Raw genomic sequence first — 26,179 nt, 5'->3', positions numbered from 1 at the left:
GCATGGATATTAACGATTGTTATTTCTTCTTGGTGAATTGCCCCTTTTCTTTATAATAACATCCTTCTTTGTCTCATAACATTTTTGCATTTCAAGTCTATTTTGTCTGATATTAGTATAAGTACTTCAGCTCTTTTTTGGTTGCTGGTTGCATGGAATATCTTTTTCCAGTCTTTAACTTTCATCCTATTTGTATCTTCTGGCCTAAAATGAATCTCTTGTAAACAGCATATAGGCGGGTCTTTTTTTTTTTTTTTATCCATTCTGTCAATCTATGTCTTTTTTGAGGAGTTTAACCTATTAACATTCAATGTTATTACTGTAAAAGCAGTACTTCAACCATTTTATCCTTTGTTGTTTGTTTATCTAGTATTTATTTTGCTTTTAATCCTTTCAGTTACCCTTACTGGTAATCATTTCTATACTCTCATCGAAGCTTCTTTCTCCTTATATGTTCAGCCTGCTGAACTCCCTTTAGTGTCTCTTGTAGGGCAGGTATCTAGTTAATGGACTCTCTCAGCTTCTCTTTACCTGTGAATATTTTAAACACTCCCTCATTTGTGAAGGACAGTTTCGCCAGATAAATAATTTGTGGCTGACATTTTTTCTTTCATTTTCTTAAATATTTTATAGCACTCCCTTCTTGCCCCCAACGTTTCTGATGGGAAATCAATGCTTAGTCTTATTGGGCATCCCCTGCATGTAGAGCATTGCTTCTTCCCTTGCTGCTTTCAGAATTCTATCCCTTTGGCATTTGACAATCTCATTAGTAAGAGCTTTGTAGTATACCTATTGGGATGAATTCTGTTTGGAGCATGTTGCAATTCTTGGATATGCATATTTATGATTTAATAAGTGTTGAGAAATTTTCAGGCATTATTTCCTCAAACATTTTCCTCCCTTTCCCTTCCTTCTCCTTTTATGATGCCAATGGCACATATGTTTGTGTGCTTTAAGGGTATGAACATATGTTTGGGTGCTTTAAAGGTGCTATTCTACTTCCAACAGCCATTGTTTCTGATAAGAAAATGTTCATTATCAATTCTTGCACCCCTGCATTTAATGTGATGTTTTTCCAAGAATTTTTGTCTTTCATCTTCAGTGGTGTGATTATGATGTGTCCAGGCCTGGTTTTCTTTAAGTTGATCCTGATTGTGATACACTGAGCTTTTTGAATCTATGAATTTTTGTCTTATTCAAAACGGTTGTTTTCAGTCATTATTTTTTAAAAAAAAATTTCCTGCCCCTCTTTCTTCTTCCCTATGGTATTTTAATATTTGATGTTTGAGATTGACCCACAGGTACTTAGGGTCTCTTAATTTTTTCATTCTATGTTTCTGTGTTCTTCAGCTTAGATATTTTCTATTGATATATTTTCAAATTCACTACGTGTTTTGTACTTTTCAGAGTCCTCAGTTAGTTGCTGTTTTCAATTTCTTTTCTCCAGAGATGTTAGTTGTCATTGGATGCACTAAGAAGCTGTGGTGACTTTCCTCTCCTCTCCATGTCAGAAGAGGAACCTCTATCAATTCATAATGGTGAAAATGTAATTAATTTTATTTCCTTATTCCACAAATGAACAATCAGAAAATGAAGTCTTTTATAAATGTTATGTAAAAGAGCATCAGAAATCTAGTAATAAACCTTATACAAGAATTTTAAGGCTTCTATGCTAAATATTACAAAAGTTGCTTGGAAAGATTTTAAAAACATCTAAATGTGTAGAGAGGCATGCCTGATTCATGGATTGAAAGATTTAGTATTGTGAAGATGCAAGTTCTCCCCAGATACATCTTCAGCTTAACACAGTCCAAATGAAAAGCTCAGAAGGCTTACTTTACCAGTTTGATAGGCTAATTTAAAAATGTATACACAAATATAAAATATCTAATCTAATAAAAATAATCTTGAAAAAGAACTAAATCTGAGTATTTATATACCTATTTCAAAATGCACTACAAAATACAATAATCAGAGTAATAATAATCTAAAGGTGGGCACTGAATGGAAAAGATCTATGTCAAATAGACCCATACATATTCAGAAAGGTGAATAATCAATATATGGGGAAAATATAGACTTAAAATGGGTGCTAAAACAGTTGGATCTCTATATAGACAAAAATACTCTTTTACAGTCATACAGAAAATTAATTTCAGATAGATTATAAACACAAACATAAAGCCAGGATAACAAAGTTTCTAGAAATTAACATAGGAGATTATTTCTGCAACCTTGTTGGGTAGCAACTATTTCTTAGAAACCGCAAAAATAATCGCTAACTATGAGGGAAAAGTCACAAATTAGCATCACAGTTAAAATTTCGTATTCATGAACACATGAATAGGCACTCATGAATAGACAGCACAACACAGGAGAAAATTTTGCCACACAGATATCTGAATATAGATTCATATATAGAATACATAAATATCTCCTACAAATCCACAATAAATCGATGAACAACAAAAATGGCCATAATGCTTAAATGGACTTCTGTGAAATGTAGTGCTTTAACCTCCAAAATGGGGATAACAATAACCATAAAAAGTTGAAATGAGGGAGGACGGCTTTCCCCTTCAGACTCTGCTTCCTCTTTTAGAGGCCTCTAAAAACTAGGCCTCTAGTTTTTATTCCTTTTCCTGTCGAACGACTGGTGCCACTTCGTCGCGGGTCTCTTGCTCCTCTTTATATCAACCAAACCATTCCATCTTGCCCATTCTTCAGGCTCCCAGATTTATTCTCATACCGTCAGATTATACTAGCCATTCCCAAACTTCTCTTAGTATCCCCTAAAACAGTTATTTACCATTAATTCTATGAATATTGTATCTTCTGGCAATAGTTGGGTCATAATTGGAGGAATTTAGGCTTCATGAAGTCATATCTATGGAGTATTTTTCACCAATCAAGAAATCGAGACAGTGCACATTGATTCCTTTAGGCATTCTGTCCACAAGCTACAGGTAGCGGCAAGCACTTCCGCCTCAGTAGAGGAAGGCTGTGGACTTAATTCCCTTCCGGCCTTCTAGGAAACGCAGGGCAGGAGCTGAGTAGATGCGCGAGCGCTTCCGTTTAAACCGGCAGGGGTTAACGATCCCAGGAATTCTGGGAATCGTAGTCCAAAAGTTTCACGGAGTCGCCGGCACTTCCGCTCAGACAGGCAGGGTACGGAATTCAGGGACCTGCTGTGAGAAGCTCCGAGAGCAAGTACTTCCGGTCCGGGAGGGCGAAGGTACTGCCATCTTTTCAGGGTGGTTCTGAGTCTGTTCTGCCTCGCGCTGCCTTTCTGGGTCTTCTCTTGTGGCCTGCGACAAACTCGCGATCGACTTAGGAGAAAAGTCGCGGCGGAGAGTAGAGGTTTGAGGGGCGAGTGCGGCAGTTTGCGTTCCCCCTAGGCGGAACCTCGTCACGTTTGGGGTGGCTCGCGCATCTCGGGTTTGGAGGAGGGCGGGAGTTGAACGTCTCCTGGTTAAGGGATCTCCCCAGGTTCTCTGCAACCCCATCGCACCCACCCACCCACCCACCCTCTTTCCATTACCTCTGCTACGTGCTCGCAGTATTGCATTGGGCTAGTCACTTAACTCTGTGCCTCGGGTTGCTGTTCTGTAAATGGTGGTGATAATGCCTTCTTGGTTGGGTGAATTAGAATTGAAAGACAGCTTATAAACAAAAGTCTTAAAACAGTTCCTGGCAAGTGTTGAATGGCAGTTTCTTGCTGTTAGTACTGATTAACTTCCTGAGAAGCTCTCGGTTCCCTGAAAACTGTGGACCCAGCGCCATTGGCCCTGGACTCTCTCCTTAATCCCAGCAGAAAGCTGGATTCTCCCTTACTCCTGAGCTCTAAGGAAGAAGGCAGTTGCCTCCACCTTGTCCCAGGGAAGGAGATAAACTGTGGTTTATTGGGGCTAGTTATTTAATCGTGATATTTATTTCACAGCCTTTTATTTTCCTCCCACCTTGACTTCTCAAAACTGGGCGCACTGAGAGACTCCTTGGGCTACCGGCAGCAAAGTCCCGTCTAAGTAGAACTTGACATTCTTCTTTTGCAAAGATGTTCAAATATGTGAGAGAATGGTGTGAGATATATGGCGTGGGTAATGAAAATAATTAAGCCTTAATTGCTAAGTTCCCGTTCTAAGGGCTCTATAGAAATTAAGATATTTACACCATACCGTGGCGACTCTGTGAAGTGACACTGATACTTTGCCCTATTTTAAAGGTGAGGAGCCTGAGAAACAACATGAATTGTTTGCTTGTAGTCAGTCACTGTAGTAGAGGGCACAGCTGAGTTTGGAACCTAGGCGGTCTGAGTCCAGAGCCTGATTTCCTAATCTTGGATGTATTCTCCCCAAGCCACAGGGATCTGGCTGGAATCAGGAAAAGAAGGTTAGGACTTCATTGTAGGAGACCTTGAAAACAAAGGTTATGGGTTTGGATCTTTCTATGAGTTTTTAAGACATTCTCAACTCATTCCATTTTATTACAAATAATAGTTTGTACTCCCAACATCATTGTGGAGAATTTTTTAAATAGAGAAAGAAATTTTATTTACCCATGACTCCAGGACGTTAAGATAGCAGCTAGTAAGCTTCATGCATTACTTTGTCTTTTCCCACTACTACTGTTATGCTATGACTATTTTTGGATTTTTAAACTTTCTGTTTTCATATAAATTCAAACTTATAGGAAACTTGCAAAAATAGTATATGGAAATCTTGTATTCTTTACCCTGATTCTCCAATTGTTTACATTTTCTCTATTTACTTTGCCATCTCCCATCAGCCTAATACCACCAGAATTACACTTGTAATTATAGACAAGTTATTTTAGCCAACTACAGCAAGGAAGCTACATACCACAGGGAATCATGTGGTATTTTGGAAGGGGGCATTTAGGAGGGACTGATTAGAGAGTTTTAGCATGACATCCTGAATAATATTAAATATACTAATTAACAGTAGTTAATAGTGTTATTTATTAGATAATAATGATAAGGTATTATCATTATTAGACTTGTTCTGTTATCCCAGTTAAGTTCTCTATTAGCTGTTTATCTTGTGCTTGTAACAGTTCAGGATCCAATTTGATATTTACCTGTAGTGGTCATGTTTCTATAAATTGCTTTAATCTGAAAAAGTTCCTTAGCCTTTCTTTTTTTGTTGTTGGGGTTGCTGTTCTTGATATTTCTGACAAATATAAGCAGGTTATTTGGGAAAAAGACCTTCATTTGAAGTTTATCTGATATTTTTCATTCAGGCTAAGCATTATCAGCACAGGTACCTCAAATGTAGTAAGGTGTCCTTTTTAAAAAGAACTTTTGTTTTGAAATAATTGCAAACACAGGAAAGGTACAAAAATAATAAAAACTTTATACAGAGAACTCCACAGTAGCTCCATTCCCTCGAATATCCAGATCCATCAGTTTAAACATTTTGCCACCTTTGCTATATCAGCCCCTCTATGTATTGTCTACCTATATTTCTGATTTTTCTGAACGTTTGAGAGCATGTTGCATTAGATGTTGAACACGTAATACTTCCTTGTACATTTCCAATGAACAGGTAATCACTTTAAGTGAAGCTATCAAGTTCACAAAATTTAACATTAATATAAAGCTTACATTCTATACTTGTGTTTTTTTTTCTTTTGTCCCAGTCATATCCTTTTGAGCCTTTTCTCCTCCTTTAGATACCATCTGGTATAATTTATCTCATTATCTCTTTATTTTCTGTTTCTTTTTTTTAAAATTGTAGAAACATTTAAACAACGTAAATCTTCCCATCCTAACCTCTTCCATGTATACTGTCCAGTGGGACAAATTATATTCACAGTGTTGCAAAACCCTCACCGTCATCCATTGCTGTAACTTTCCCATCACCCAAGTGGAAATCCAACACTTATACTGCGTTAACTCCCTAATGCTTCTGTCCTTCACCCTGGTAATTTGTACTGTACTTTCTGTCTTTATGCATTTGCATGTACTCTGATATTTTCCTTGTGGTTACTGTGGGGCTTAAATTTAACATCCTAAATATGTAACAATCTTGTTTGCTTTGATACCAACTTAACCTCAATAACATGCATAAATTTTGTTCCTATACCTCTGCGTCCCCCCACCTTTATGTATTTCTGGTCACAAATTACATATTTAAATGAGTCCTAAACTGTTGATTTATTAGCTTTCATGCATTTGCCTTTTAGATCCTGTAAAAGCTAAAAAAAAAAAAAAAGTGGCATTACAAATAAAAAATTCGACACTATTGCTGTTTATATCTACCCATGTCATTATCTCTACTGAGTATCTTTATTTTTTCATGGGGCTTTTAGTCAATTATCTCGTGCCCTTTCCTTTCAACTTACACAATGACCGTGAGCATTTCTTTGTGAGGCTGATGTAGTGGTGATGAAGTTCCTCAACTCTTGTTTATCTGGAAATGTCTTTAATTCCTCCTTCATTTTTGACGGACAGTTTTCTGAGCACAGATTTCTTGTTTGGCGATATTTTGCTTTCAGCGCTTCAGATTAGTCATCCCACTGGCTTCTTGCCTCTATGGTTTCCAGTTATTAGAGGAACTTATTGAGGCTCCATTGAACATAGCACATTGCTTCTCTCTTGCAGCTTTTATAATTCTCTCTTAATCTTGACATTCAGCAGTTTGATTATAACATGGTATGATATGGTTCTATTTGGGTGTGGCCTGTTTGGAGTTCATTGAGCATCTTGGATGTGTATATTCATGTGTTTTGTTAAATTTTGAAGGTTTTTAGCCATTTTTCTTTGAATATTTCTTTGCTCCTTTTTTACTTTCTTCTTCCAGGGTTCCCAAAATGTGGATTTTGGTATACTTGATGTTGTACCACAGGTTCCTCAGGCTTTGTTCATTTTTCTTTGTTCTTTTCTCTTTCTGCTCCTTGGACTTGATGTTCTTTTTCTGCCAGCTCCAATATGCTGTTGAATCTCTCTAGGGAATTTTTAATTTCTGTTACTGTGGTCTTCAGCATTATTTACTCCTTTTCATAGTTTTCATCTCTCTGTTCATACTCTCTTTGTGTTCATCTTTTTCCTGATTTCCTTAAGTTGTTTGCCCATGTTTTCTTTTAGTTCTTTGAGCATATTTAGAACCATTTTTAAAACAAATCTTTGGAAAGTCCCCATTCTGATTCTCCTCAGTGATGACTTCTAATACTTTAATCTTCTTTGCCTGACCCAGCACTCTGTGTTTCTATGTATGTTTTGTAATGTTTTGTTGTAACCTGGACATTTTCGTATTTCATTTTGTTATCATTGGAATTTAGACCCTCAGCCTTCTGTTCTTTAAGCTTGTATTTAGCTCGTGTTATGACAGACCTTTTCTTGAATCCTAGGAGCTAACAGAGGAAGAAAAAAGAAGGAAAAAAAAAAACTCCTCTCCCATTCTTTACAGATTGACCTGCACAAGTGTGCTCCTTCAGGGCTTGTTTGTACAATAAACTTAGAAAATAGCTCCAGACCAAAGCCTAGGGGCCTTCGTGATCCTTTCTTCACTTGTAGCCTTAGGAATTCCCCTATTCACAGGGAAGTAAATGTTCCCTCTTCCCAAATGAATGTCCTGGGCACTAAACTGTATGTCCTACAGCCAGCAATCTCTTGACCCAGGCAGCAGGGCTTGACTGCTCTCCCACAGCATTCTGTAGGAGAGCTCAGACAGCTGCCTTTTATAGGCAGGCTAAGTTCTGGGTTAGCTAGTCTCTCAGCCTATCACCAGACAGATTGGGCCAGACATACATACTTCCTGTATGTGCATCAGGATTATTTTGTTCCCTCTGGAACCAGAAACAGGACTTTACACTGGAAGCACAGGATGGCTCAGCACTGAGCCAGCGAGGGAATGGAGGAAGGACCATCAGGGCACCAGAAGATCCTATGATTTTAAGTGGCCTTTTCTTGCTTTGGCACTTGTCCTGTTACTGTAATCCTGTAGATGTTTTCAGGAGATTTTAGAAAGGTGTTTGTGCCTGTTCTTGCTTTTGTTCAAAGCTGCTGTGAGGGGATGGCACTCTGAAGTGTCTCAGTCTATTATCTTGATTGGGGCAGGGCCGCTGAGGTGTCCTTTTGCGTATGCCATTACAGGAGGCTAATGATATTGATTTGTCCCTATTATTGGTGAACTCAGCTTTTTCACTTGGTTAGGGCAATGTCTGTCAAATTTCTTGAACTGAAGTTACTATTTTACTGTTAATGAAAGTTCTTGTGGGGAGATGCTTTAAGTTTATGTGGATAGCCTATTTCTAATTAAATGTTCACAACTAGTTGAATGTGATTATTTTCTGGCCACATCTTTTATTCCATACCGCCAGCCCAAGAGAACAACTAATTAATAATAATAATAATAATAATGATAATAATAATAATAAAAAAACAACTATATGATAACATAGTATATAATAAAAAACTAATAATAAAATTTATCTTAAATCCAGGCATGTAGGTAAAGGAGATGTTTTTAGTCCCTTTCTGCTTAACAAAGAAAATTCATTTGTTTTAATACCTTTTAGAATTTAGATGTCCGTGCCAATTTAAATATTATTGTTAAGGCAATGTATTATTAGGGAAGACTTGATTACAGAGTTACAGATTTTTCAGAAGTTACGAGTGATGTATTCATGTCAAGGTAGTTATATCAAAGTCGGGTATCTTTCCCATTGTTGCCTTGGTAGAAATCACATTCATAAGGACTGTTCTGTCCTATAGAATATCATCGCTTTTCTGTACCTGCAAAGAAATGAGAAACTTTGATAGTATTAAGAGTTCACCTTGTAGCAATCCTACAAGTAGGGACCAAATTAAGGCAAAATTTGCCCATGGTGACAAAGTGAGAAGCCATGTGTTTTAGTTTGTTAAGTTCATAGAAACAATATACCAGAAATCATATATTGCTTTTACAAAAGGAACTTAAGTTACAAGTTTGCAGTTCTAAAGCCCTGAAAATGTCCAAATTAAGGCATCAGCAAAAGGTTACCTTCATTCAAGAAAGGCTGGTGCTGTCCAAAACACCTCTGTCAGCTGGGAAGGCACGTGGCTGGCGTCTGCTGGGGTCTTTGGCTTCTGGACCCCTCTGTCAGGTAGGAAGGCGCATGGCGACATCTACTTTCTTGGCTTTCTTTCTTGACTTCTTGTTTCATGAGGCTCCCCCGGGGGGCATTTTCCTTCTTCATCTCCAAAGGTCTCTGGCTATGTTGGCTGTGAAACTTTTTCCAAAATGGTTCCCTCTTAAAGGGCTCCAGTAAGTAACCCCAACTTGAATGGGTAGAGACACATCTCCATGAAAAGCACCTAATCAAAAGTTCTACCCACAATTGGGTAGGTCACATCTGCATTGGAAATGATCAAAAAGATTCCACCCAACACTATTGAATTAGGATGAAAGATTTAAATGGCATTTCTAGGGTGCACAACAGTTTCAAACCAACACACCAGGCCAGGATTTGAACCCAGACATGTGAGCCCAGAGCTGACTCTTACTCAGTACATTAGATTGTCTTAACATCCATTCTACCCAGAATTAGAATTCCACCTTGGGAGCCACAAGGCAAAACTAGTGATGGTGTGTGTCAATGTGTGTGTTTGGGCAGGGATTGAGGATACATAGCATGCTGTGCTCAGCAAGCTCTGTGCAGCTGTAGCTACTCCAAGGAAGGGCCCCTTGACTGAGTTACAATACATGTCTGTGTAAGTGAGCGGTATCTCTGGCCACCCTGTCATATTGTTTTTCTGCCTTCCAAGGTACTCTGCCAGGCACAGTCCTTCCCAGGATTCTGTATATCTCGGGAGTCTGTACATCCCCAGAAGTAGGAAGAAAATGACCACGTTCAAGGTGAGTAGGGCTCATCTTCCTTGCTGTTAAAATTTGATTGGACACATATCTGATCTTTCTTGGAAAGACTTGAGGAGAACAATAGAGACCTGAAGACCTGTGCTTGCTCTGTATCTTTTTTGGTTTGTTTGGATTTGTTTTTTGTTTTGTTGTTGCTTTTCAATTTCAAAATTAAAACTGAAATAAAAGTTGAGTAACTTCTGACACCAACCAAAAAGTTTACAAAAACTTCAATCAGCAATTGTAGTGCAGTGAAATTCAATCCAGTCATGACTCTCCTGGAATTAGGCCAATCTCCATAGGTTAAGGGCAGTCCTCTACCAGATTGCCCTTCAGGCACCAGCCACAAGTATGGGGTCCCAGGCCACCTACACTTCTGACCAACTGGCTACAAATTCAGGGGTTCTACCTTCCCCATTCCCCCTTTGGTTCAGTAATTTGCTAAAACTACTCATAGAACTCAATGAAAGTGCTATACCTGGGATTATAGTTTTATTATAGGAAAAGGATACATATAAGAAGCCAAAACAAGAGACACATAGGGCAAGGTATGGGAGGGTTTCAAGCATAACCTTCCATGTTCTTTCCACCTGGAGTCATAAAGCCTCACCCTCTGGACATAGGAGTGTGTCTTACCAATCGTGAAGCTCCCCTGAGCTTCAAGTGTCCTGAGTTTATATGAGGTTTCATTGTGTAGGCATGTGTTGTAGTTTGCTAGTTGCCGGAATGCAACACACCAGAGATGGATTGGCTTTTTGGCTTTTAATAAAAAGGGATTTATTTTGTTAGTTCTTCAGAGGAAAGGCAGCTAACGTTCAGCTGAGGTTCTTTCTTACATGGGAAGCCACCCTTACATGGAAAGGGTGATCTCTGCTGGCCTTCTCTCCAGGCCTCTGGGTTCCAGCAGCTTTCCCCAGGGTGATTTCTTTCTGCATCTCCAAAGGCCTGGGCTGGGCTGCAAATGCTGAGATGAGGTATGCTGAGTTGCTTGGGCTGTGCTACATTGAGTATCTCATTTAAGCATCAGCCAGTTAAGTCAAACATCATTCATTGCAGCCGGCATGCCTTCTAGCTGACTGTAAATGTAATTAGCAGCAGATGAAGTTCACATGCCATCGGCTCATGTCCACAGCATTGTAACTAGGCACCTTCACCTGGCCAAGTTGACAACTGAATCTAACTACTACATGTCCACCCCTTGTCAACTTGGCAACTACACTCATCACCTTAAACAATATTAAGGTGCAAAAAATTCTCTTCTAACTGTGAACCTGTGAATCTCCAAACAAGTTATCTGGTGCCAGTATTCAAAGGAGGGATAGTCACAGGATCCATAGAAAACCTGCAGGGCAAACACCATTGGATTTCAAAGTCTGAAAGTCATTTATCCTTCAGCTTTAGAAAGTGGCAGTCCCACCCTTTCCAAGGGCCTACACAGTGGCCTGCCTCTTTCCAAATCAATCTCAGGGAACATTGAGGAGACCACTGTTTTCTTGGCTCCACTCTTTCTGGGCATCAGGGCCACACCTGGGCTCTCTGCCATTTCCAGGGCACATGCTCAGCCCCTCCATGTGGTGGCAGCCAGGCTCTCCCCAGTCCCCAAGGAGCATGCTGTACCTTCTCAAAGGCCTGAGACAGCACAGCTTTTCCACTGCAGTGAGATGGGAGACTCATCCTCTGCCCTCAGGACAAACTTACCCTCTCCATGTATATGAGTGGATCCACTCTCCTGGCCGAGGTTTCTTGGCTTCAGACTCGAGCTTCATGGTTCTCACTCTGCAAACTCCAGTTTGTTCCTTTTGTGTCCCTCTTTGTCCAGACTGGCAGCGGTTCCGTTTACACCAACAGTCTCTTCAAGCACTCCAGGACTTCTCCATCATTCTCTTCACAATTTTTCCAAAATCTTCCCCATAGCCATCCAAACAACCATTCCAACATATCTGGTATTTGCAAACTGAAGCAGCACCCCACTCTCTGGTACCAAATCTGTTGTAGTTTGCTAGCTGCCAGAATGCAACACACCAGAGAGGATTGGCTTTTAATAAAAGGGGATTTATTTCGTTAGTTCTTCAGAAAAAAGGCAGCTCGCTTTCAACTGAGGTTCTTTCTTAGGTGGGAAGGCACAGGGTGATCTCTGCTGGCCTTCTCTCCAGGCCTCTGGGTTGCAGCAACTTTCCCCGGGGTGATTTCTTTCTGCATTTCCAAAGGCTTGGGCTGAGCTGCAAGTGCTGAGATGCGGTAGGCTGACCTGCCTGGGCTGTGCTACATTGAGTCTCTCATTTAAACACCAGCCAGTTAAGTCAAACATCATTTATTGCAGCAGGCATGCCTCCTGGCCGCCTGCGGATGTAATCAGCAACAGATGAGATTTGCATGCCATTGGCTCATGTCCACAGCAATATAACTAGGCACCTTCACCTGGCCAAGTTGACAACTGAGTCTAACTACCACAGCATGATTAATGAAATCAATGCCCACCTGGTTAAACTCAGTCTTTAGCGCCCCCTCCCAGAGGTTGGGGAGGTCCTGTAGTCATGAACTGACTCCAAGCCCCCTTATCACAGAGTTGGTCTTTATGGTGTGGCCAGCCTCTACCCTGAGACTTCAGGTGTGGCCATCCCTACTCTGTCATTTGTTAGCATATTAACTATCAGGTATGGTCTTTGAACCCCTCATGAATGACTAAAGGCACTTCTGTCGTAGGAAATTCCAAAGATTTATACCATTTCTGGGACCAAACCAAAGACCACATCTCTATTTGAGGCCAAATTTCTTACTGTACAGCATTATGTAACATTCATTTTTTAGAAGTTGACATCTTATATCCATTAAACCGGTTTACTTTTTATTTTTTTTAACTGCTTCCCCCTTAAAGACATTAGAATAATTTAGGAGTTTTATTGTTTTAATTAATGCAGGAGTGACATTTTTCTATGTAAAAAGCCTCTCTTCCTCCCACTAAAATCAGTTTCCGAAACACATCTGCCCATTTTTTTGGTTCTCAGTATACTGGGAGCTCAGTATTGAAAAGGGTACATGTTTGATGCATGGTTTGACTGTTTTGTAGATAGAATATCCCGTATGGTACAGTGCAACAGGATCTGACTACTGTTATACACATACATTGTTGGATGTTTTCACTCAGGAAGAGACAGATTCTGTCTTGCCTGTGCCTGAGTCATACCCTAATGTGTGTTTTATTTCCTGATCTGCTTTTATTCCTTCATGCTGAGTTTTTTCGAAGTAATGCATAACCTTAGTTTAAAATTTCAGTGATACTAGGAGATTTGCCAGGCAATTGTGTTCTGTCACTGCATTTACTTCTCAGAACAGGTGAGTGAGCAGGTGTTTGGCCTCACTTTCACTTTAGTTTATGTGCTGCCAAAGCGAGTTCTCACCTTCACTTTAAACATATGACATGAGAAACCTGCTCAGGGTCACATAGGAAACCAAGGGCTGGGGTGTTAGGCATTCTGTTGGACTAAAAGGAAAAGACGAGGAAAGAGAGAAACAGTTTTCCATTTAGTGTCCTATACGCTGAATTGGGGTACCTGGAAACCTGGAATACCTTCCTTCTTTTTTTTGCCAATCTGGTGGGTGAGAAATCGTATCTCATTATTATTTAATTTGCATGTCTGTGATTTCTAATAAGGTTGAACATCCTTTCATAGCCTGATCACACTTGGGATTCCTTTTCTGTGAATCATCTTTTTTGTGCCCTTTTGAGTGATGATTTCCACAATCTCTTTACCTGGCTCTTCAGGGTGTACCTCTTTTCTTCCTGATGTCACACCTCCTCGACTACACTGAGATGCTCAGTGTTCCAGCCAGCCCAGTACAATGATTAGCTCAGTCATTGTATAAAGCTTTTACATTTTTCCATAGCAAATGGAGAACAACTTGCAGAGTGCTACAAGAAAAATTAATAACTGGGATGAAAATATTTTTATCAAATATGCTAAAAAAATAAAAGGCATATGTTTTGGTTTGTTAAAGCCTCCAGAATTCAATATACCAGAAATGGGATGGCTTTTAAAAAGGAAATTTATTAAGTTGCAAGTTTACAGTTCCAAGGCCATAAAAATGTCCAACTACGGCATCCAGGGAAAGATACCTTGATTCAAGAAAGGTGATGGGTCTGGAATACCTGTCAGTTATCTGGCATCAACTAAGGTTTTTGGCTTCTTGTTCCAATCAGCTTCCCCAGGGGTGTTTTCTTTCTTCATCTCCAAAGGTCTCTGACTGTGTGGGCTCTGAAGCTTTTTCCAAAATGGTTCACTCTTAAAGGACTCCGGTAAGCGACCACACCTTGAATGGGTGGTGACACATTTCCATGGAAACCACCTAATCAACAGATCCCACCCACAATACTGAATCAGGGTTAAAGAACATGGCTTTTCTGGGGTACACAGCAGTTTCAAACCAGTAAAGCATAAAATCCCTACTGAGAATCTTATAGATCCATAGTCTGAAGACAAAAATCCATAGGAATGTGAACAAAGGAATAAACAGGCAGAATAAAAAGGCAGTAAATATCAGTGTCCATTTATAATAAAGTGAGAGTTATAAAACTAAATTGTTTTTCCTAATCACATTGCCAAAATGTTGTGAAAACTAGTAACTGAGTTTGGACCAGGGCAGATATGCTTGTACTCTCTTGAAAACTGAGCAAAGTAGGAAAAAAAAATTGGAAAGAAAATCTGCCATTATATGATCAAAGTTTTAAGTGTACTTATTTTTTTGACATTTTAATCTTTTTTTTTCATTTTCATTTGGAGTTTATCTTAGACAGGAGAGTAATATCCATATAAAATGATATTCTTTGCAGAATCTGTTAAAATTAGAAATTTGTCTAATGCATTATTTACAACAGATAAATACATCATAGATCATCAATTACCTAGTATAGTGTGCAGCCGTGAAATAGGATGAAATGGTTAACAAAATGTTGTTTTATAATAGAAATAGTTAATGTTTATTAAGCACTTAGTTTGTGCCACATCTGTTCCAAGTACTTTATACATATATTTTCCCTTGTTTAATCCTTGAAAGAACCGTGTTTTGAAAAAATGATTATCCAAGGAGGAAACTAAGTATATAAGTGAACTTGTCCAAGGTTACAGGGCTGATTGGGGGCAAATCCTTGGGACATGCACTTAGGCTTGCTGGGTCTAGAGTATGACACTGATTGCTGTGATTAACAGATGTAGTATGTGCCTTGAGAATAAAGAGGACAAATGACATACCTGTCCAACACAGATTACCCAAAGCTTGTAGTTAGGCAGACATTAAAGAAAAGTATTAACATCCAGGGTTGTGTGTGAGAGGAGAAAAGTGGGTATAGTAAGACACTTTTGGGACTAAAGTGCTAAACATTCTAGGAAATTGACAGTATTCAGTGTGCTAAAGGACTGCTTATTAGAATCTTCACTGAGGCCACCAAGGAAAATACAAGGACTTCTTTGTGGGTGATGGGGAGGAAAATTCATGTATGTCATTGGTAGGATAGCAGAAGAAGAGCTGGAAATCTACAAGTTGACTTGGTTCCCTTGAAATCCCAGTTTTCTACCCATCCTCTCTACCTCCTCAGTATTGCCCTTTTTCAAGTGGATGATGGTTGTAGGACTAAGTTTACATGTGCTTAACATTTTAGGAAGCTGTGACTTTCAAGGATGTGGCTGTGGTCTTCACCAAGGAAGAGCTGGGCCTAATGGACTCTGCCCAAAGGAAGCTCTACCGAGATGTGATGGTGGAGAACTTCAGGAACCTGCTCTCCATGGGTGAGGAAAGGAGCCCTCTGACACTAAATGTCAGCTTTTTTAAGTGTTTTTTTTTTAATCCTTGAATGTTTATCCTTAGTCTCCTTGGGCTAGCGGGGGATAATTTGGGATGAGGTACCACAAGTTTCACAGCTGAATGTTACCTATATTTCTGGCCATCTTTTTAAAAAATATGGTGTATATTTCTGCATTAAAGAATCTGAATTTGATTATTTTATAAAGACCTGGTGTTTTATTTTGAACTGGAAAACTTTATAAGCAGAAAAGAATCAGAGAACTGCCCACTCCCCCTCTCTTCCACAAAACTATTTTAAAGTAACAGTTTATTAAATATAACCACAAAGTACAGTCTTTGCCAAGAGGTATTTCATGTATTGAGTCTTTTCCTGCTTTTGTTTCTTCTAAATGCTTATATATTGTGATGGGAATGACATACCATAAAGAAAAACATGACTTAGATAGTATGTTAGATAAATAAGTACTAAGTAGAAAGTATATAGGTTCAAGGAGGATAGACATTGAGCCAGAGCTGAATTGGGTGAGGACAGGTTTTGGTATTTTACATTGGATGGAAAGAAGGTTTTATTGATGGACAGACATTTGAGTAGAGTCCTAAAAAGAGTATCCACATGCATGCAAATATCTGGGAAGCATTTCAGCCACAGTACATGACTCTCTGGTTGACTTCTGGAATTTGTGCTCTGCCTTGTTCTTTCCCTTCTCCCAGACTGTGTCACTATTGTAAAGATAAGCATCCACCTTTTTACATTTTCCTAAAGATCTGAATTACTGTCACATTTTATCATTTCAGCTTTCTGAGTGTTTGATATTTAAGAGATATAACAAACCCAAATATGAGAAGTGTTGATTATTTTATTGCTTTTCCTTAAAATTCCTGTTGATTTATATTCTTTCATTGTTTTGGTTTGCTAAACTGCCAGAATACAATATGCCAGCAATGGATTGGCTTTTATAAAGGAGATTTATTTCAACTTAGAAGTTACAATTCTAAGGCTGTGAAAATGTCCAAATTAAGGCACCGACAAGAAAACACCTTCTCAGAGGAAAGGCAACCGGCATCCAAGACACCTCTGGCAGCTGGGAAGGCATGTGGCTAGTGTCTGAGGTCCTTCTTTCCAATTTGTTGCTTTCAGCTTCTCACTCCAGTGGCTTTTTCTCTAAGCATCAGTGGGTCCTCACTTAGCTTCTCCAGGGCAAACTCTGGATTTCATCTCTTAGCTTCCCTTGGCTTTCTCCGAATTCTGGCTATTTTTGTGAGTCCTTGCTTAGTATCTCCTGCTATATTTCTCTCTGCATCTTCAAACTTCTATCTGCTCTGAGTTCTGTTTCTCTGAGGACTCTAATAAATGAATTAAGACCCACCTTGAATGGGCAGGCTCACATGTCCATGAAAATGATCTAATTAAAAGGTCCCACCCCACAATAAGTCTGCATCCACAAGATTGGATTAAAAGAGCATGGCTTTTCTGGGGTACAAAACAATTTCAAACCAGCACAAGTATCTACATAAAATTTTTATATGTATATAACCCATTAACTATAGAATTTACTATTCAGTATTCTCCACTGACTCTGAAATTCAGTAGATATCCCAGAAGTTTAACAGTTTGTGCAATGTGATCATTTTAATGAAAAAACAACTCTTATTTCTAACTTGTACCTTACATAGGAGACTCAGTGTGACCTAATGAATCTCATTAATGGATCTCTTAATGGATCTCATTAAGAGCCACATTTTGATTTTTTATAGGTGTATAAATCTGAAAGCATGATATACAGGTTAACAGCAAACCGATCCTTTCCAGGATACATTAAAGCCTCAGGTTCTGTCATAAGTGTGAAATCTTGAAAGCCATGAACAGATCTTTAACTTGTCTGCATCTCTGAATTCTCTGTCCTTACAGGAGGCAAGATCCAAAGTGAAGTAGAGACTGTCCCACCAGTAGGACCAATTGAAAAGCTTTCTTACTGGAAAATCTGGGAACAAATTGCAAGTGACTTAAACAAGTGTCAAGACTCCATGATAAATAGTCCTCAGTCTCCCAAACAAGATGATTCACCCTGCCAGGTTGTGTCAGGACTATCTATAAATCGTGCAGGACAGAAACCTTACCAGTGTAATGAGTGTGAAAAAACCTTCAGTGATCTCTACAACTTTAATCTTCATCAGTGGTTACACTCAGGAGAGAAGTCGCATACATGTAGTGACTGTGGTAGAAGCTTCCGTTATAGCTCAGCTCTTCACATTCATCAGAGAGTTCACCTGGGAGAGATACGCTATAAGTGTGATGAGTGTGGTAAGGAGTTCAGTCAGAGTGCACGTCTGCAAACTCATCAGAAAGTCCACACTGTAGAGAAACCATACAAATGTGAGGAATGTGGGAAAAGCTTTGTTCGTAATTCGGGACTTAAGGTTCATTGCAAAATCCACACAGGAGAAAGACCTTATAATTGTGAGGAATGTGGCAGAGGCTTCATTCATGTTTCACATCTTCAGGAACATCAGAGAATCCATGCTGGGGAGAAACCATTCAAATGTGGCACATGTGGTAAGAGCTTCCGTCGTAGATCAGCACTTAATCGTCACTGCATGGTTCACACAGGAGAGAAACCATACAGATGTGAGGTGTGTGGGAAGGGCTTCATTTGTAGCTCAAATCTTTCTCTCCATTTGAGTGTCCACACAGGAGAAAAACCTTATAAGTGTGGTGAATGTGGCAAAAGCTTCATTCAGTCTTCACATTTTCAGGCCCATCAGAGAACCCACACTGGAGAGAAGCCATACATCTGCAAAGTGTGTGGTAAGGGCTTTATTTACAGTTCATACATTCAGGTTCATCAAAGAGTCCACACTGGAGAGAAGCCTTACCAATGTGAGGTGTGTGGAAAGAGTTTCAGGATGAAAATCCAATATCAAGTTCATCTGGTAGTCCACACAGGACAGAAACCATACAAATGTGAGGTGTGTGGTAAGGGCTTCCGTCAGAGTTCATACCTTAAAATCCATCAGAAGGCCCACAGTGTAGGGAAACCTTTTAAGTGTGAGGAGTGTGGGCAAGGCTTCAATCAGAGTTCACGACTTCAAGTTCACCAGCTGATCCATACTGGTGAGAAACGGTACAAATGTGAAGAATGTGGAAAGGGCTTCAATCGTAGAGCAGATCTTAAAATCCATTGTAGAATCCACACAGGAGAGAAACCCTATATTTGTGAGACATGTGGGAAGGGCTTTAGTCGGGCCTCAAATCTTCTGACCCATCTGAGAAGCCATAGTGGAGAAAAACCTTTTAAATGTGATGAGTGTGGGAAGCGCTTCAGTCAGAATTCACTGCTCCAAGCCCATCGAAGAGTTCATACTGTAGAAAAGCCATATAAATGTGAGGAGTGTGGGAAGAGCTTCAAGTGGAATGTGAATCTTGACATACATCAGAGAGTCCACACAGGAGAGAAACCATACAAATGTGATGTGTGTGGTAGTGTCTTTAGTAAGTCTGCACAACTTCGGCATCATCTTAGAGTTCACACAGGAGAGGAACCATATAAATGTGATATATGTGGTAAAATCTTCACTTGGAAAACAAGTCTTGTAAATCATCAGAAAAAGCATCACAAAAGGCAAACTTTTCCTCATGATAAATTTTATGAAAGAGATGAGAGTGGTAAGAACATCAGAGAATCTTCCCAGGAAAGATGTTCCATAAAATGATGTTTTTTAAAATCTCAGGTGCAAACTGAGTATTTGTAATCCTCAGGTCTCATAGGAGGGAAAACACTTTTAAAGTCAGATTTTCCACCATAGCTCACCATGTCCCAGAGGTCAAGAGTTGACACAGCAGAGTATACTTGTATGTGGTGCAGTAAGGGCTTCAGTTTGAGTCTGATATTGAACAGATATTGCTCAGATAACCTTAGAAAGATAACAGTTTGATATCAGGCCTTTTACAAAATGTAATAATGAACATGCCAAGATTGTCATCCAAGAGATTAACTTCAGATGAGGGCAAGAACCCTACTGTACAACCGTAACACTCATTAGCACTTTGTTGGTGCACTCAGTATTTACTAAATGAATGAAAAGGATAAAATGTACAGTATTTGAAAATTATATCCAGAAGAGGAAACCTGCAAAAATAAATTTAATTCAGAAAAACAAACATTAGTTGAAATGCAGAAAAACACTTGGTACTGTTAGTCTAATATTTTTATGGTGTTGCCCTATTGCCATTGGCTCCTATCCCTCCCCCATCCTCTATTCTCAAGTTGGGACTTATTGTTTGGGGCTCTGTCTAGTGTTCCCTCTTTGTTTACAGTATAGATACAACTATCTTTTGTGATTTTTTTTAACAGTACAAACTGAAAAGGTTTTGTTAACCTTCAATAACGACATTGCTTATGATGCAACTGAATTTCTTTTCAGCAGTATCAAGACAAGGGTTTACAGTAATATTTTGAAAGTGTCACAGAGAATTACCAGTGACAAAAACATTCTTAGTCCACCTTGAATTGGCCATAGATTTCTGATCTCCATGTCAGTCCATAATTTGATAGGATTTTCTTCTAATTGCTGTAGTTTTTTGCTGTTTTTTCTTTTTTAATCAAAACTTCTCAGGTAGGGACTGTTAGGGTTCTCTAGAGAAATGGAACCAACAGGAAAGATCTGTAAATATGAGATTTATAAAGATGTCTCATGCAATGGTGGGAATGGAAGAGTCCAAAATCCGTAGGGCAGGCTGTGAAGTTGGTAGCTCTGATGAAGGACCTGGAGGAACTCCACAAGAGAGGCTCACTGGCTGAGGAAGCAGTTAAAGCGTCTCCTCACCCAAAAACCTCCAGCTGATTGGATTATCTCATTGTGGGGCATGGCTCAGGGGGTCGCAGATGTAATCAGCCATAGACGCAATCAGCTGGCTGATGATTTAATCAGTCAGTCATAGAATATCCTTGAAGCCACTGCTTGCCTGACCATACAACTGGGCATAATCATTTGGGCAACTTGACACCAGAACCTAACCATTACAGTCCACCCCTTGTCAACTTGGCAACTATAGACATCACTTTCAAACTTTTAATTTCCAAATAGAACACAGTAACAGACATGCTTTGCCTATAACAATACTCAACTGTTCTATGCACAGCCAGAAACCTGCTACATGTATCCAGAAGTAGTGGAAGTCCTTAGGTAGCAATCACTCTTAAACTTCATATCCTCTGACTTAAGTATTTTAACATGAACAATACAGTTTATGTCATATGATAAGAGGAAATACTTATAAAATCATAGGCCTTGTTTCTGTAACTGGTCACATGGTTGTACTTCATATTTATCACTAACTTCTTCTGCCCATTCCCATGTTCCCTTTACCCTCAGCAAGCACTTCAGCTAGTTATGGTTCTTTTCCAGGTGGGGTAAACCAGACCTTCATTCCTGAAGTTTCTGGGCTATTGGTAGTTCTGCCTGGACTGGGTTGTTGCAGTTTTACATTGACTTTAATCACAGGGCATGGTAGCACTAAGAGACACCCTAGGGAATCTGTATTCCAGGAAAACTCATCTTTACCTCCATTGTATAGTTGAAGTCCTATTTCCCCTTCATAGTCAGAATCAATTACCATGGAAAGAATAGAAATCCTCTTCTGTGTTTGTTGATTCAGTAGCATGGGAAGCCCAAAGTGGCCAGATGGCAGTCTAAATTTCCACTGCAATGGTTTCATTGTTGTGTCTCCTGGAAGGGGCACTCCTCCTTTGGGAACTGAGACCTGTACACCAGCAGAGCTTAAGATTTCAGCAATAGGAAGCAAAACATTTCCTAGTGGATCACTAGGGGTGAGTGGTGCTACTCCCATTTCCATCCCTTAATTCCTGGACCCATGAACCCTGGCTATAGGAGAAACAAACCATGGAGTCGATGCCAATTCAGAACTTGCACAGTCTCCTGGGGAACACTTTCCCAGCCCTGCAAGTTATCGCCACCCCCTTGACACTAACTGGGTCTTCAACAGGCCATTCCACTGTTCTGTCAAACCAGCTGCCTCTGGATGGTTGGAAGCATGGTAAGACCAGAGAATTCCATCAGCATGTGCCCATTACTGTTGCTTCCTATTGAAACGGAGCTCGAAGGATATTAAGGAATGATGAGAAAAAAAAGAAAGGAAGAAAGAAAGACACAGACGGGCTCAGGGGGTCTGAAGCTTGAGTTTACTTCAGACAGACTTCAGACAACTTTATTCTCAACCGGATCCTTGTTGTATACCACAGGATGTCAATAGATATGCAGGCATTTCCTGAGGGAGCAAGATTCTTATCTCACAGTGTTCTTCATACTTAACGTAACTGTTTTGGGTAAACATTCTCTTCCTCCCAGACTGCTCTACATAACAATCTCCACAGTTTACCGCTGCCATCCCGAGGCCAGCAGCTTGCAACAAATTCTGTAGGTCTTGCTTTAAACTCTTGGCTTCTACACATTACCACACTTCATTGCTGTCAAGTGGTTCCTTGGTCAGAAGCAATGCTGTGTGGAATACCATGGTGGTAGATAAGGCATTCTCTAAGTCCACTATCATAGTTTTTACAGAAGTATTGCATGCAGGAAATGCAAACCCATTTCTGGAGTGTGTGTTTATTCCAGCTAGAACACATTGCTCCCTTCCATGACAAGTGGTCCAATGTGATAAGCCTTCCACCAGCTAGCAGACTGAACACCCTGGCAGTGGTGCATATCAGCGACTGATTGTGGGTCTGTGCTGCTTTGGCACATTGGGCACTTAGCAGAAGCCATAGCCAGGTTGGCCTTGGTGAATGGAAGTCCATGTTGCTGAGCCCATGCATAATCTCCATCCCTACCACCATGCCTGCTTTGTTCATGAGTCAATTGGGCAATGGCAGGAGTGACTGAGGAAAGAGGTTGACTTCTATCCACAGAACAGGTCATTTTATCCACTTGATTATTATTTTTTGTATGCTGTATGGTGGAGTCATTTCATGATTTTTCCATGTGAGTATGCCATTATTGCAGTGCCATGTGTTGAAATTTTGTTCGTTTGTTTGTTTTGGGGGAAGTTCATGGACCAGGCATCAAACCCAGGTCTCCCACGTGGCAGGTGAGAATTTTACCACTGAATTACTCATGCACCCCCATCCCCTTGATTATTAAAGCCTTCCTCTGCTGAAGTCACCCTCTGCTGAGCATTCATTTGGGATGCAAATATTTTCAAATTCTTTGCCCACTCAGGTCTATCCGCATACCTCTTCCCCAGACCTCTTTGTCACGAATTTATTTGCCAATCATGCTCCTTTCACGTTCTTGATATCCAGCCAAACCCTTAGCAAACAGCCCATGAGTCAGTATTCTAAGGCACCTCTGGCCAGGTCTCTTTCTAAGCAAAATGGACAGTCAGGTGTACTGCCTCAAGTTCTGCCCACTGGGAGGATTTCCCGTCACCACTGTTCTTTGAGGACATCCCAGAATGGGGTTGTAGTGCTACAGCTGTACACTTCTGGGTGGTCCCTGCATATAATGCAGAACCATCTGTAAATCAGACCCCAGTTTTCTCTTCCTCAGTTAACTGTAAGGAACTCCCCAAGAGGCCATAGATGTGGTCTAAGAGAGAGGAGTAATGTGGCAGGAGTGGGGGCCATGGGCATTTGGGCCACTTCTTCCTGTAACTTGTACCTTCAAGACCTGCTTGAGCCCCATCTTTTAACATTTCCATTTCATGATGGAAAGCTGCTGTGTATGCCCGACTTACTGGCTTGGTGGGTCAGACAAAACCTAGCTCATAATAGGCGACTCAAGTTTCATGATAACTTCATGGCCCATGGTTAAGCATTCAGACTCGGCTAAAGCCCAGTAGCAGGGTAAAATCTATTTCTCAAAAGGAGAGTAGTTAAATGCAACAGATGGTAAGCCTTTGCTCCAAAATCCTAAGGGTCTGCATTGTGACTCTATTGTGGCCTGTCAAATGCTCCAGACAGCATCCCTATTTGTCACTGATACTTCCATTGGATCTGTTGGATGATATGCTTCAAGTGGCAGAGCAACTTGCACAGCAGCCTGGACCTGTCACAGAGCCTCCTATTGTTCCAATCCCCACTCAAAACTAGCAGCTTTTCTGGTCACTCAGTAAATGGCCAGAGTAGCACACCCAAGTGAGGAATATGCTGTCTCCAAAGTCCAAAGAGGCCAACCAGGCATTGTGCCTCTTTTTTGGTCATAGGAGGAGCCAGATGCAATAGCTTATCCTTTACCTTAAAAGGGATATCTTGACATGCCCCACACCAATGAACACCTAAAAATTTCACTAAGGTAGAAGGCTCCTGTATTTATCTCCCATCCCCTGACATGCAAATGCCTTATCAATGTCTAGAGTAATTGTTAATTCTTGCTCACTAGGTCCAATCAGCATGAAACCATCAATATAATGGACCAGTGTAATGTCTTGTGGAAGAGAGAAACAAACAAGGTCCCTGGGGACAAGATTGTGACATAGGGCTGGAGAGTTGATATACCCCTGAGGCAAGACACTGAAGGTATGCTGCTGGCCTTGGCCAGCTGAATGCAAGCTATTCTCATAGTCCTTATTGACCATGGCAGCAATAAAAGAATGCCTTTTGGAAAGGAGAATATATCAGAATGTATAATGTACATCTATTTGATCTGAAAATCATATAATAGGGATTTATGATTATGGAATTAAAACATCAAAAAAGGTGAATACCACAATAATTTCACTGAATGTTTTAAGCATCAAAATAATTAATATTCCTCTGTAGAAACTTGGGTTTTGATATATTCCTATAATGACATGAATCCATTAAAATGATAGCTTATATCTGTAATGACAGTGTGTATGTGTGCATGCATGATGTCATGTGTAAAAGGACATTACTCTTAGTGATTTTCTCTGAAAAGAAGCATTTTTTTGTGGGGGGGGGGGGTGATCCATTTTAGAATTTCATAAATTAGTATCCTCCTGGGATATCAAACCAGTAAGAACAAAGAACAGGTTTGGAAGTATTCCTTACTCTTCATACGCCATGTTAATATTTTAAGTATATTTGGTTAAAGGGCTTTATTCAGCCAAGTATATCTAAGGAAGGAGACAAGTTTCAACAATTAATTTTCCGGACCATATCTCAACAGATGATAGGTAATAATTAGGGCCCAAGATATGTCAGGATATCTAAAACTACCCCTAGGTTCTGTGGTTTCACTAGCAGTACTCAGTATGTTGATGTACTCATGCCTATGATTTATTACAGTGATATGAGCAAAGAGAAAAAGACACATAGGTTGAAGTCTGCGGAAACCAAGCACAAGCTTTCAAGTATCCTCTCCCTAGCTACTATATTTTTACCTCAACACCAAATTGTAATGTGTACATGTGAGATGTTTACCAAGCAAGCTCATTGGAGATGCAGTTCTCAAGATTTGTGTTGGGGATGGTCCAATAGGCACTCTGCTTAGCCCATACCAAAAGTCCAGACTTCCAGATAGAAAGCAGGTGTTAAGATAGGTGTTATTTTTACAAATTCTTTAGGTACAGTGAGCCACTCTTAGGGGGTGGTGGGAACCTTCCCAACATTCCAAGTTGCCAGACACCAGCCAAGGGCCAACCTTGTAAGCAGGCCTTTCTAAGGACAGCAGTCTCAGGGCTATTTTAATTCATGCCTGCACAGATGGCATCAGAAATCCAGGGCCTTCTGTCATTTTATTTTATTTTATTTTTATATCCTATCAGATAACAGAATTAGTCATATTCTCTTAAGGTAATTTGTAAAAGAAAAACTCAGTAGAGTAAGCCAAACAGATTTGTTGCCTCACATAACTGATGAAAACCACAGGTAGGGTTCACATCTGCCTGCTGGGTGACCAGAGTCTTCCAGATTAAGATTACAAAATAGTGGTAACAATTGGGGGCTACGTGTTTTGGGGGGAAGGTCTGGGTTTGTTTTACTTGTTTTTTCCCCACAGCCAAAGGAAGAGAGTTGTCTTATTTGAAGTGCTGGGTAGTTCATGTTTCCAAACTGCAAGATTAAATCCTTAGCTCTATATCTGCTTTCCTGCCTTTGTTAGGCCATTCAGTTTTAGTTCCCACTTGTTATGGACCTGACTTCTCTGTTCATTTCTGGCCCTGTCTTAGCTCTAGGCTTAGCTAGATTTTAACAATTAGGAGGCATTATTAAATGTTCTTATCATTCCTCTATGCTTGAAAAAGAAAAGAGGCTTCCCATATGATTAAACTCTAACCATATTGATTGAATATCCATTTAGAGATTTGAGTTTGCTTCACAAATATCTCCTGTTTATTTGACATGCTGAAGTTTTAATCATTCTCTGAACCTCTCAATTATTTAGAGACTTGATGTTTTATTACATAAGCCATATTTAAAGACAGATATTTAAATAATTCTTGTGGCTTTGGTTTGCCACAGTATCCATGTGTGAATGTACCAGAGATTTTTGTTTTTATTTCAAAGTAAAAGTAGCTTTCATATCTTTGCTCTTAGAAAAATAATTCC

General features: G+C 39.8%; 2 protein-coding genes across 6 annotated transcripts in view; both read left to right on the top strand.

Annotated features, from left to right (window-relative positions):
- Nucleotides 1-3,051: 3,051 nt before the first annotated feature.
- Nucleotides 3,052-24,187, top strand: LOC143659049 (uncharacterized). 5 transcript variants are annotated; one of them, XM_077131565.1, is made up of 7 exons: nucleotides 3,052-3,360; nucleotides 3,941-4,097; nucleotides 8,985-9,105; nucleotides 9,767-9,857; nucleotides 15,511-15,637; nucleotides 17,563-22,652; nucleotides 24,051-24,187. In XM_077131565.1, the coding sequence occupies exons 2-6, from the start codon at nucleotides 4,055-4,057 to the stop codon at nucleotides 19,362-19,364; spliced, it is 2,184 nt and encodes a 727-aa protein (XP_076987680.1). In that variant the 5' UTR covers nucleotides 3,052-3,360; nucleotides 3,941-4,054; the 3' UTR covers nucleotides 19,365-22,652; nucleotides 24,051-24,187. The 5 variants fall into 5 exon arrangements, with proteins under 5 accessions (XP_076987680.1, XP_076987682.1, XP_076987683.1 ...); XM_077131567.1 differs by lacking the exon at nucleotides 3,941-4,097; XM_077131569.1 differs by lacking the exons at nucleotides 3,941-4,097; nucleotides 8,985-9,105 and adding an exon at nucleotides 14,092-14,151 and having other exon boundaries at nucleotides 3,224-3,235.
- Nucleotides 24,080-26,179, top strand: part of LOC143659047 (uncharacterized) — a 42,151-nt gene continuing 40,051 nt past the window's right edge. Inside the window, exon 1 of the mRNA XM_077131557.1 lies at nucleotides 24,080-24,187. The gene's annotated coding sequence lies outside the window, so the exon portion shown is untranslated. The remainder of the gene's footprint in view (nucleotides 24,188-26,179) is intronic.

This window comes from Tamandua tetradactyla, chromosome 16, assembly GCF_023851605.1.
Source record: "Tamandua tetradactyla isolate mTamTet1 chromosome 16, mTamTet1.pri, whole genome shotgun sequence".
In the NCBI taxonomy this organism is placed as follows: Eukaryota; Metazoa; Chordata; class Mammalia; order Pilosa; family Myrmecophagidae; genus Tamandua; species Tamandua tetradactyla.
The sequence above is the reverse complement of the archived record's forward strand: the minus strand, read 5'-3'. Positions and strand labels throughout refer to the sequence as shown.

Excerpts from the sequence above, each read along its gene's own strand:
- LOC143659049 (XM_077131565.1), top strand. The coding sequence starts at position 4,055 with ATGTTCAAATATGTGAGAGAATGGTGTGAGATATATGGCGTGG. Across the intron at positions 9,858-15,510 it reads AGAAAATGACCACGTTCAAG|GAAGCTGTGACTTTCAAGGA; the intron begins GTGAGTAGGGCT and ends TTAACATTTTAG. Across the intron at positions 15,638-17,562 it reads CAGGAACCTGCTCTCCATGG|GAGGCAAGATCCAAAGTGAA; the intron begins GTGAGGAAAGGA and ends CTGTCCTTACAG.